At 36.4% G+C, this 13,416-nt stretch overlaps 2 protein-coding genes across 2 annotated transcripts; one reads left to right on the plus strand and one right to left on the minus strand.

Annotated features, from left to right (window-relative positions):
* The first annotated feature begins 1,046 nt into the window (after positions 1-1,046).
* LOC110749280 (putative pectinesterase 63) lies at positions 1,047-8,871 on the plus strand. Its single transcript, XM_021949349.2, has 4 exons — positions 1,047-1,726; positions 2,443-2,649; positions 2,749-2,984; positions 8,598-8,871. Exons 1-4 carry the CDS (start codon positions 1,217-1,219, stop codon positions 8,755-8,757), a joined length of 1,113 nt encoding a protein of 370 aa, XP_021805041.2. The 5' UTR covers positions 1,047-1,216; the 3' UTR covers positions 8,758-8,871.
* Positions 8,872-9,626: 755 nt separating this feature from the next.
* LOC110749242 (uncharacterized) lies at positions 9,627-11,664 on the minus strand. Its single transcript, XM_021949307.2, has 3 exons — positions 11,211-11,664; positions 9,966-10,590; positions 9,627-9,864 (listed from the first exon to the last, which is right to left on the minus strand). The coding sequence occupies exons 2-3, from the start codon at positions 10,495-10,497 to the stop codon at positions 9,839-9,841; spliced, it is 558 nt and encodes a 185-aa protein (XP_021804999.2). The 5' UTR covers positions 10,498-10,590; positions 11,211-11,664; the 3' UTR covers positions 9,627-9,838.
* Positions 11,665-13,416: the final 1,752 nt, after the last annotated feature.

Genomic DNA, 13,416 nt, shown 5'->3' on the forward strand with positions numbered 1-13,416 from the left:
CCCTGTCTTGCAAATTGTATGAAATTGTGTTCATCGACAACGCTAGACATCAATGTTATATATGTACGTATACGCAGTCATTGGATTGAAGGCAAAAAAAGAAAAAGTCATTGGAATATTTAGATTGCCCACATGAATAATAGTCTATAGCTAGCTAGGCTGCCCTATAGCTAGCGTCTCATGTGTGAAGTAAATCATGTTTGAAAATAGTAGTAAACCAACAAAACCAAGAAATTTGATCAACGGTCTTGTTGACATGTCCAGCCTGTCTGTCTAGTTTACTCTAATGGAGAGGCTAGAATGAGGAGGTTGAGTGAGGAGGTTATTTGAGGAGGTGAAATCTCACCATCAACAACTAAAAACAAAGTACATTGGGGGGGTTGCATTGGGGGGTCCACACCCCTTTTGATGGTGAGATGAGCCTCCTCAAATAGCCTCCTTACTATAAACCCTCATTATAGAAGCTCCCTCTGTCTAATACCAATCTTGGGCTGGAATTTGCTTTCTTAGCCCAACCTCTACGACCCTTGCAGCTTAGCTTTAACCTCTATCTCTATGTCATCAGTTAAGCCCATGAAACGTAGCCCAAGTACATGTAAGTAAAGGCAAACGCTGCTTCCCAGAGAAGCAGTTGACATTTGCTATATTGGGTGTGTCCAAAAAACTGCCACTCTCCTACCAAACCCTTCCCCCTTTCCTTCTTAAGTTACAAGACATCAACTCTTACTTGTAACACACCAACTTCTTCTCTTTGCCCACCCAATCCCTCCTTTTACCCAAAACCCCACAACCTCCCCACCTCTTTGGCACTCATAAACCAGCATCTAACTTAGATATTTACCTATCACAAATCCGCTCTTACATATAAAGTCTCGATCGTATACAATGTTCCTTTCACAAAACTAATTGCATAGCCCTAATCATGTGACTTGGTGCATGTACAGAAGAAGAAGTTTAACGTGAGAGAATTGTGTGCAAGACCAACACAGCTTATATATGCATTTACAAGAATCCAAGAACTCAATTAAAACCAAACCCATGAAATTCAGGAACAAGCTGCACGCATAGCATTGTGTCTGTACGTCTCATTCTCTGTTCCCCCTATAAAACCCTTCCCATCAATCAAACAATCTGTCAATCAATCAAATCACACCAAACCTCCATTTACAAGACCTCAAAAACCCTCAACACCCAAAAGAAACCCAAGAATTCACCAATGGCACCATTTCTTGCTTCCAACCTCATCACCATCATCATGATCACGATCATCACAACCTCACCGCAACTCGTTCTGACTCACCCGAACCTCATCCCTCCCTACCTCTCCCAACTCGACACGTGGATCGTCCACAACATGAGGGACCACGCCAACCGCAAGGCCACCCAAGCCACTCTCCGCTTCGACTCTAAATTACTCTCCGCCGAGGACGCCGTCAAAATAATAACAGTCAAGCAAGACGGCACTGCAGACTTCAAAACAGTAACTGACGCCGTCAACAGCATTCCGTCGTGGAACACACGTCGCGTCCTGGTGTTCATCGGCGGGGGTGAGTACAGAGAGAAGATTCTGGTCGACTCGTCGCGGCCGTTCGTGACCTTTTACGGGGATAAGAACGACGTGCCGTCGATCACGTTTGATGGCACGGCGTTGAAGTACGGGACGTGGGATAGTGCCACGGTGGCCGTCGAGGCGGACTACTTCGTGGCCGTCAACATTGCGTTCGTGGTAATAATAATAATACGTTATTATATGACTTGCCGTTTTGCTAATATTAATTCTGATGTCGTTTTTCATCTCTGCATGTGCGTTTTAATTCACATTGCTTTTGCTCTCTGCAAGCTGTCTCTATGAGAAAGTGTGAGCAAAATTGGCATGCTTGCCGTTTTGGTGGATTAGTTTGAGCGATGAGGTCATGAGGGAGAGAGAGAGAGAGAGAGATTAGAGAGGTAGAAAATGTGAAGACAATGGCTATAGCTAGCTATTATTTAAGACCACTTTCCCTAAAATGGGTTTAGAGTGTTTGGAGCGTTTTGGTTTTGGTTTTGGTTTCGCTTTGAAAACACTGCAGATGCATCAGCAATGCTAAACTTTATTTAATCAAATTAATTGCACAATTAATGTGATCAAGGAAATTATATATATATATATATATATATATATAATGATATTAATTGTTGGTTGTTTGATTTGGTGAATAAAATTGGCCAGTACTGTAAAACAGCATGAAATGCTCATGTAGCCATGAAAAGATGAGAAAGCCAAAAGCTATAATTATATAGGCAGTGTAAAGCATGTGACCATTAGCTTCAATATGAATAATTAGCTAGCTACCAGTTTAATTAATGATGAGCTCTGGAATTGTATTCATCCTATCTATTTATTTCACACATGATTTACACGCGGCATATGCATGCATGCTTATTCTGTGTGTGTGTGTGTAGAATTCGGCTCCAATGCCGGACGGGAAGAGGCCAGGGGCACAGGCTGTGGCGATGAGAATATCAGGGGACAAGGCAGCGTTCCACAACTGCAGGTTCATAGGGTTTCAGGACACGTTGTGTGACGACAGGGGGAGGCATTTCTTCAAGGACTGCTACATCCAAGGCACTGTTGATTTCATCTTTGGCAATGGCAAATCCCTCTACTTGGTAATTCGTTAATTATTTAACCCAATTAGAGTTTTCATAATTTTAAAGTTTAATAATTAAATCCAGATATAATCATACTTAATAATATTAAAATTGCAGAACAATAGGATAAATTCAGTGGCAAATGGAATGGGGGTGATAACAGCACATGCAAGGGAAGATGAGGGAGACGACACTGGGTTTGCGTTTGTGCATTGCAACATAACAGGGACAGGTGACACATTTCTTGGGAGGGCTTGGAGGGATAGAGCTAGGGTTGTGTTTGCTTACACATACATGGGATCTCTCATCGACAGCCAAGGATGGTCTGACGCCATGCACTCTGAGCGCGACAAGTAAGCACACCATCTTAATTCAAAGCATAGGCTAATAATAATGTTCTTATACGTAACTTGTTAGACGTGTAGATGTCTAACCCATTAAAGTGTGGTCTTATAATCATCAAAGGATTCTAAGACTTGATATCAATTAGGAGTTCAAATACAACTAAACCTGCAGCTCTATTAAAGTTAGTGTTTTAAGGCTAATATAAGAGCTAGAAGGATTCCTATCTTAATTGTGGATTAGAAGTTATAAACCTAATGCAATAAGGACTTCTTAAGAGTTTCTTGATGGGCAAGACTCTTAGGAAGATGCATATAAATACAAGTGCCCCTGCTCAACCGATCAAGCCAACCCACACAAAAGAATTCACCCCATCTAGAATGAGTGTATGAAGGGATCGGATTGAGGAGATGTGCTCTTGTATATTCTTGATGTGTGTTCTATCATGTGTAGTCATTATAGTTTACATGTGGTATCAGAGCCTAGGCTACATGTTTTAGAACCAAAAGAAATCGCCCACGTTTTCTGCTGCTGCTGGCTTACACTGTACGACTTTGGGCTGTTGTGTTTTCCTCCTTTTTTGCTGCATCTTGATCAAGCTTCCATGGGGTATGATATTTTATTGAATATGAATTGATTGCTAAAGTTTGCGGCTATAACATTAGTTTCATGTTTTTAATTATGCAAATTGCATCCAGTGGTCACGAATTAGTTTTAATCCTAAAGAATTGGCAACTAGTATTATAAAGGACCTCTAATATGAACTCATGTCGTGACACTTATATTGTTTGCCTTTGTATTGTTTCCCCTTTTATACCTCCCTGGACACAAATTAAATACAATTTCAAATAAAAACATCTTGTTTTACGGCATATTTGCATGATATTCATATGGTTTCAGTTTACGATATCATGCATACTGAGTTTGTGAATTGCGGCATGTTAAAATATTTTATAAAGATGACATCAGTTTTCTATATGTCAAGCATGCTTAATTTTCATAAATTGATACATACTTTCAGCCGTAGCTTCAGTTATTAATGTTAAATTGACCCAAGCATGTTAAGTAATCGCATATGTCATGAACTGTTTTTGTCGTGACCCATTTTGGAGAAATATGTTCTATTGAGGTTTAGGTTTTATATTAGCATAGCAACTATACACATGCGAAAGGTTATAAAGTACCAACCCAAAGTGATAAAACCTAAAACTGAAAGTTAAGTAATATATTGTTTTATTACCCTTTATTACACTAACATACTTTGTTAAGCGTGTTTCGATATACAGCTTTTTCTCGTTCATGCTTGAAGGGTTGAGATCAAAGTTTCAAGAGTTCTTGTTTCAATTTAAAGAGCGAAAGCAACCTAGTTGATTAAAGAACATTTGATTCTAAGATTGGTTATTAAATGTGATAAAAGTATAAAGTTTTAACTTTCATATTTGGAAGTTTTATGATCATAGTCTACAGATATTCTAGCAATGGTTGAGTGAGCCAAAGCAACTCAATCATTAATAGTTTTCTGGATTTAAAGAATTGATCATAATTGGCATTATAGGTGAAGGCGTGTTAAAAAACTCTCTGTCCAAAGATGTGAGTGGTTTAACATGAGTACACTTATAATGGAACAATATGGGAGATGCACTGCATGAATTAGCAAGGAATTTCTTCAGTCCAAAGATGTGGGAGTTTCTTTGTTCCGGAAATTCGTGTATGTGCATGTCCTAGTGTTGAAAACATGTTTAATTCTCTACCCAAAGGTGTGAATTAATTATGTTTGATTGAGGATATGGGGACAGATTGATTATATGATATATTTTGGAAGATTTCAGTTATGTCACAATGAACCTTAACTCCATTGGCATACAAATTTTGTTCTTGTTATACGGATTGTAACATGTTTAAGTTGTTGATGATAATTTGATATTGGTGATCTTGAATAGTCATGAAAGTTAATGGTATGACAAAGAAATAGATTTTTGGTTGATCACATAAAGGAGATATGAGTATGAAAAATTGATTGCATTAATTTCTCATATCAAATATTCTCTCAAGTTACACTACAGTTTCTGATCACTATTAGTTCACATCAAGGTTTATGCATATTCATAGAATGTATGCAATTTTGGTATTTGTGACTTGATTGATCGAAAATTTGTGTTTTCTTATTTGGTTATGTATGGACATGTTTGATACTTGGCTATTTTTCATATGCAATCAAGTGACTGTTTTATATCATACAGCTGGATTGATTCATACATGTAAAAGGATTGATACATACATATTTAATTGGATTGAATCACGTAAAGTTGGATTGATCTGTAAGGTTGTGTTCGTCATATAGAATGAAATAAAATAAAGTTGGCTTGTTTTAAATGGTATGGCGTATTGCTGCAAGTGTTTTTGAGGCTTGATTGGTGTTATATTTGATGTTTTCAGTATTGGATAAAGACAAACTTGCCTTGTGAATATATATTTACAAGTATTAATTGTGGTTATATCACTTGCATTTAAGGAATATCACTTTTTTATTGCCATTATAGTTTTCAATTTTCAGTTTATCGACGTCTAATTATATGTCATGTTATATAGTATTCATGCTTGATATTAAGAAATATGATCGTTTCACCCAAGAAAGGATAATTTTGAAGGATAACCTAAAGAAAAACTTGGGTTTTGCATGGCAAATTATTTGGATAAACTTTTGTTTTAATATGAGGAAAATGTCATGCTATATGAAGTTTAGATCTTGCATTAGAAATAAGGATATTCTGCTGTTGTATTGCTTTTTCTTAATGAATGAGATGCATGGATAAAATTGCACTTTTGATTAAGGATCACTTAAGATACGGCACATTGCTATATATAAAATACTCAAGATACGATCTCTAGATTGCTCAAAGGTGTTTTTTCAAAAGTGACATTTTATATATTTTGGTTTTGTGATATGTTTTTAATTGTTTCGTTTGCACCTACATGCAACTTACTGTTTTATGATGTTTAGAATGCACATAAGGATAATTAAATTTTGAGAAGCATATTGATAGCATTCATAATTCTCTAGTTAACTAATTTTTCAGTTTTGAACTATGCTGCTATGATGTCTATTTACATAATGTTGTAGTACGAATTAATTTGTGATAAAATTAGGCGATAAAGATCATTTTCTAAGCTTTCTTTAGACGCTAAATTCATGAAAATATATTGAGAATTGAATTTTTGGTGAATTTATAAAGTTGAAACAGATGCACAGGAATTTTCCTGACAGTTTCCGCATTATGAATAAAGATTGTTGAATGACTCACTTAAAGATCTTCAAATGAACTGAATTTTTGATATGTTGAGCATATACGTGTCTTCGTGAATTCTGCAAAGTTTCGTGATTATTGGATGTATAGATTATTTGTGAGAATTTTATTAGTGATCTGTGTTCAGGAAAAGTATGTGCTGACAAATTTTCTGAGTAACCTTGTAGGTCAATTTCAGACTTTTTAATTAGCTCTAAAACGACTCATTAATTTTTCTGTTTGAAGATTAATGACTCTAGTTTGTTTGCATTATTTTTTATGCTAATCCGATTTATAAATTAATTATGGCAAATTCTCAAGTAATCACATATCATTGCTGGAATTTTCTTGACAGTTTTGTGCATTTAGGCTTATACTGTGAAGTACATTAGGAGCACGCCTTGAAAGTTCTTTTACACCTTTTTGTCACAGTTTTTCTAATCATAAGGTTATTGGTGCACTATATATTGACGTAGCAAAGTAGTGAGTGTTTGCCCAAGTGGGAGAAGTGATGTAAAGTTTTGGGCTTCACACTCAATACCTTATTATCTTGTATTTTGATAAAGCTCACATAGGTTTTGGAGCATACATGGAATTCTTTTCTGGTTTTTTCTGGTTTTTGACACATTGAAGTTTTCTGAGTACTAATAAGCATACTTGGAACTGTTTGGATGACTGACTGTTTCGTTTTGGCTATTAAAATTCTTACCATGCTTCTTGTTTTCTACTTGTATTGCTTAAAGAAAATTGAATATCGGTGTTTAAGATACGAGTGGAATAAAGTTGAATGCTTCCATTACAGTTTTTTTGTTTTTCTCATCTACATGCAACTTACATGTAAAGTGTTGTTTGAGAAAGAATTGAATAAATTAAATTTGAGCTCTAACTCTAAGGATTGGACTGCGATAAAGTTTTATAATGTATTCATTCATTTTATATGGTATTGATCCATTTTTGTAACATGCAAAATATATGTTTTGATGAGTGGGAGCGTTTAATGATCTTCTTTGAGGATGTATTCGGTAATTTGGATATTTCTGATTAATCGCTTAACAATCTAGTTTTGCATTAAGGTTTTTTAAGGCTAATAAGAACAAAGTTTGGTTTACGTATGTTATATGTTCTTATTATTTCATACAGTTTTGTTCAAATCTTCAGTAGTTAATCAATGACTTTTGCCTTTTCAATTGAAATTTGTGATTGCTAATAAGCATTTGGATTTTGGTTCATGCTTGTAAGGGAGAAGGCAAAAGAAAGAATTTTTCCAGTGGTTCATTGATTCATTGAATAAGGTTGTTTCATACTTGTTACAATTATGGTTATGCCGTTAAGTTTTGATATGTAGAATTAGTGGGAGCTGAGTTTTATTCCACTTAATTTCGTTATTTTCTTGGAGACAGTTCAGTTATTTTGTTTACTACTGTTTGGTTCAATTCTTTTGATAAATTATGTGACTTCAGTTTTATATTTATTATTCTTGACAAATGAATCCAGTTACATGTCATCATGCAATATAGCTAGCTACAGTCACTGCATAAGACATGAATTCATACCAGAGTCATTAAGGAGAGATCTTGGTAATCTCTAAAGGGAGGGCGTATGAATGAAAGTGACCTTTGTAAACACAAATTAAGTTTGGTCATGATCATTCTGCATTCTAGTCTTGACGGAAGTCTCATGTGATCTTGAGAGCTTGTATGTGTAATTGTAAAGACCTTGAAATATAGAAATGTTCAATAAGTCTTGATAGTTCCATGCATGTTCTTTTGATTGACAGTGACTTGATTAGGAATTATAGTTGAATTGAATTCCATAGGCCTTACAGTAATTGATATTGAGTTCTTGATGATCATTAGACCAAGTGGGAGAATGTTAGACGTGTAGATGTCTAACCCATTAAAGTGTGGTCTTATAATCATCAAAGGATTCTAAGACTTGATATCAATTAGGAGTTCAAATACAACTAAACCTGCAGCTCTATTAAAGTTAGTGTTTTAAGGCTAATATAAGAGCTAGAAGGATTCCTATCTTAATTGTGGATTAGAAGTTATAAACCTAATGCAATAAGGACTTCTTAAGAGTTTCTTGATGGGCAAGACTCTTAGGAAGATGCATATAAATACAAGTGCCCCTGCTCAACCGATCAAGCCAACCCACACAAAAGAATTCACCCCATCTAGAATGAGTGTATGAAGGGATCGGATTGAGGAGATGTGCTCTTGTATATTCTTGATGTGTGTTCTATCATGTGTAGTCATTATAGTTTACATAACTAACTTATTTTGAATTATGGATAACACGTTCCAACAAGAATTAATATGATGATAATTTGCTTTTTAGGACTGTGTATTATGGAGAGTACAAGTGTATGGGACCGGGTTCGAGCTCAACGGGTCGGGTCAAGTATGCAAAGATGTTATCTGATGAAGAAGCAAAGCCCTTCCTCGGCATGACTTTTATCAGAGGAACAAAGTGGGTTCTCCCACCTCCCAAGCTCTGAACTTTACATATATAAATGTAGGAAAATGCTAGATTTACCATATTTTTATATCATATTGTGTACCGCATCTGGGCTTCATTGCAACCAAGTTTTTTCTCCTTTCTCTCCCCTTAATTGTGCTTGCACAGTTGTAAATGGATTCAAACAGTTTAATTAACCTTTGAATTTAATCTGATCCCAACAATATTATAATTATATACATGCGTATATATCATTCCTAGAGGTGGATTGCTGGACTCTACACAAATGGGTCATGTCCTACAAAATTCGAGTTCTTTTAGTAACGAATGAGGACGAAATCTATGAATTATGAATAACAATGGGGCAATAAAATAATGCCTGCAATTTGATTTAGTCCTTCACATGATAACTGCCATCAGATTATGTACATAATATTGAACAAGACCTTAACAACTACCAATTAAAAACAATTATGAATTTTAATGATTGTGATCCTGGAACCATGTGCAGGCAGATTGAGACAGAGAGAACATTATAGTACATGGAGTGGAGGCCTTCACACTTATGCATGTGCCAAGATTGACAAAATGAGAAAGAATCAGATATGTCTGCATAATAATATTTAGGGCAACAGACACTTGAAGATCTCTCATTCTTGAAGATAGGCTGGTGATGATATAATATATATATATATATATATATAGTGAGAGAGAGAGAGAGAGTTTTTCTCTAATGTATATACAGAAATTACGATAATAACATGCGGACATCCGAATGAGATATATATCACTTGAAAATATTCTAGAATTTGTCTATCAGAGCCATATATTAATTAGCAAATTAAGTAATATTGGCATATATATATTTTAGCGGAGAGGACAAATGTGTTTCATACTTGATCAAACATCAGAGAAAATAATCACCACTCTATCACCAAATTGGATGCACCACCACAGCATCAAAATATCTAGCTAAAAAACTTCTCCTATTGTTTGTTAATTAAAAACAAAAAGAGAAATGAAAAAAGATGTCTGCATACAAGGAGACCCTGCTCTTTACAACAAAGAAAATCAGCCCTAAAACCTGGACCACTAAGAACATCATCACAATTACTAACTCTTCATTGAATTAGTTTCCAGTTTCCAGCTGCAAAAACCACCAACAAAACCAATTATCAAATGGAAAACAGATCAAGGGGCTATTTCAGAATTCAAATTCAACATACAAAAAGATGAATTGATTTTCACCTGGGCTTTCATCAGGGTGAGCATTCTGATGGTTCTCCATGCACTTCAAGAGGTACTTGAAGGTCTCAGTCTCACATGGGATGGTGAGCCCGCCATTATGATCAAACCCAAATTCCTCCTCAGCCTTCTCCAGCAATACTTTGAAAAGGGAGTGGCTGAGGTAGCTAGTGGGAATGATGAACCTCCGAAGCTCCGGTCCAACATAAACCGCCAAGTACCCTTCGGGAACATCTGCTGGCGGTTCGGGACTGTGGCCGTTATCCTCGTCCGAATCACAAATAATATTTGTTAGCCTCTTGCTGATTGCCGGTGAAATTCCCCCGCGACTTCGATCAGAATGGGGCGTGCCCTCCTCTCTATGGGAAGCGCCTTCCCCACGACGAGGAGTGCCCTCCCCTCGATCAGAGCGGGTGCTGGCTCGGGGGCTGTTTGCCCTCGAGCCGAGTGTGACAACTTGCCACTTCTGCAGGATTTCTTTGAACTTGACAATCTGCCTGATCCCGGTCAACTTGCTGCTACCATTGTCATCCATTGCTCGATGTTTACCACAATTGTTGAAAGAATCCCAACACAGAATTCACAGTGTCCGATTCCAGACAACAAGGTCTCATCAGATCTTCTTGCACTGTGAAAGGATTAATTCAAATAATCGTCATTATAAGAAAACATACCAATTCCACCAAGTTCCCAACTTCAACCAGTTCCTCATGGATTTCTAGGATTATAGCAACATGGGTAATTTTTTATGTTTCTGAAAGGGAAAATCCTTTTTCTTTCCTTGTGAAATTTGAATTAATACAATAGTACTTCATCTCAATTCTTTATTTTTTGGCTAACAAAGAGTCAGATTTGAATCACTTTGTCAAATCATAAGTGTCTAACAAACCTAAAGCAAAAGGAGAGAGAGGAATTTCTCTCTCTCTCTCTCTCTCTCTCTCTCTCTCTCTCTCTCTAGGAACGGAAATTTCAGTTCCATGTCAAATGCATCAATGCTGCCTATATACATATCATTAAGATCTGTCAACTGGAAAACCCAATTCCTCTACCAACACAACTTGCATGTATAATGGTTCAGAAAAAAAAAACCCATCAACCCAAAACACGAAAACCATAAAACAGTAAGTAAAATGCACCAAATGAAAAGATAATGACAATTCAATTTCAACCCATGAACACAAATATGAACAAACATGTATATACGTGTTATACAAATATGTATGTATGAATATGTAGAATTGCAAATACCTGAGGATGGGGAGGATATCAGCTGCAAACCCGAAGAAGAAACGCCATAGAGCTTCGGAAGGATATACACAGAGCGAGCTCTCCAAACAGAGAGATAAATTTTTTCCAAGGAAGTCTAAGTGTTTCTAATAATAATGACAATAAATCCCATCCCGGAGAGAAAATGGAAAATGAAGTTGGGAGTTTTTTACTACTTTTGTGTTCCCATCAATTTTCGGAGGAAAATTTTCCTTTCTCACTCGCTCCACCTACGATTTCGGTGGACTCTGTTTTTTCGGTTTTCCTGGCAACCAAAGAAACCTAACGGCCTCTTCTAATTCTATAAACCCAAAAACAAAAAAAACAAAGATAAATACAAATATGGATGAGTATATATTTGTAATGTTGGTGAAGTGGAAAATGAAATGAATAGTTGTTGTTGTGTTATTTGTGAGTGAGGAGGAAGGAAGAGAAGAGATCTTAAGGAAAGAAAGCAGAGCATCTTTATAGCCACGGATTTTGACTTTGAACTTTGGTGATTGAATTTACAAAATTTTATTACGTGTCGTGTGTGTAATGGCATCGCCTTGCTTTTCTTGCTTCTGAGTTTTGCGTCCACGTGCTTGGAGGAATCTCCACAGCACAAGCGCCGCTTACTTGGGTCCCATGCCAAGTCATTACTGATCCTATTTGTTTTCTTATTTTCTTTTTAGTAAAATGGGACGGAAATTAACAATACTTCACAAATGTTTGCGCAAAAAAGATAATTTGTAGGGGAGGGGTGGGCACAGTCCACATTGGATTGGTTTCAGTCCAAAACTATAGTTGAACCAATTACGATATAACGGTTTAATTTGATTATGTTTTGGCAAATATCACGAAGGAAACCAACCAATTTAAAATGATTTGATTCGATTTGGTTTGACCGGTTGGAGCTTAAGCCTAATTCTTTTTTCTTTTGCATTTTCTTACTTTCTTAGTCCAATTTCAACAATTTTTTTTTTCCATAAACTAATATAGTTAGAGCATCCGCAGTGAAGGGGTGTATTTTCGGGGGTGTAAAGCCACTTTTACATCTCATTTACACCTCCAGGGGGTGTAAATTAGGCCTGTAAAAAAAGCCCGGGCCCGATGGGCTGGCCCGAACCCGGCCCTATTTTTTAATGCATGGGCTTACCCGGCCCGAAGTAATGGGCGGGCTTGGCCCGGCCCGAAGTCTAATGAGCAGGGCTTGGGCCTTATTTTTAAGCCCTTTAAAAACCCGGCCCGGCCCGACTATAATTATTTAATTTAATTAATATAATTATATTATATGTAATATTAATATTATTCTGTCGACAACTTTCTTTGTTGAAAGTTAAAGCATGCTTTGTCTCATTAAAAAAAAGAAAGTTCATGCATGCTTTGTCGGCAACTTTCTTCCTTGAAAGTTGAAAGCATGCTTTGCTTTGTCTCATCAAAAAAATTCTTTGGTTGATTGAAAGCTGACAAAGAAACGGCTATCTAATATAACTTTTCTTTCTTTAAGATGGAGTAGCTATCTTTCTTTCAAACCAGAGAATTTTTTGGTCATCCAGAGACTGGCTTGGCTTTACACTCTCAGCAGCTTTCGAAGTCTCACCCTGGCCTGCAACTGCTTTCTCCTTGGCTCCATTAGGGTTCGTAGTATCATCCTGCAAAGGTTCTTTGCCTTTATTTAGCACAGGTCTGGCTTTGCATTCATCTAGGCTGTGGCCTCTCATACGACAGAAGGAGCAAGACTTCGGGGGACTCTCGTCTCTCACACTTATGCAGTTCCTCAAGTTTGCGGTATTTTATATACAATTTATTGAAGCATATTAGTTGATTTCCCTTGGTATTTGATCTCTATTTAAATATTTGTTTTCAACTTGTGCTTGTGCTGTTCGAATTTTCTTGTTAATTAGAAATTTTAAGTTGCTTCTGAATTTTAAATATCCAGTGTTTTCAGTTGCTTCTGAATCAGCTTTTAGCAAAGGTGGACGTGTTATAAGTGACCATCGAGCAAGTTTGGCTCCAAATAGTGTTGAAGCGTGCATTTGTGGAAGTGATTGGATTAAACAAGAAAAAAAGAAAGTCAAGAAGAAAATGATTGTACAAGATGAACAAGAATGGCCGGAGTGGTTTGTCCAAGATGCAGAATAAATATTTTCATTTTTATTGTTTTGTAGTCTATTTCAATTTTGTTTCAACATTATTTCAAAATTTC

The sequence above is a fragment of the Prunus avium genome, chromosome 7, assembly GCF_965620075.1.
Source record: "Prunus avium chromosome 7, drPruAviu1.hap1.1, whole genome shotgun sequence".
NCBI classification, from domain to species: domain Eukaryota; kingdom Viridiplantae; phylum Streptophyta; class Magnoliopsida; order Rosales; family Rosaceae; genus Prunus; species Prunus avium.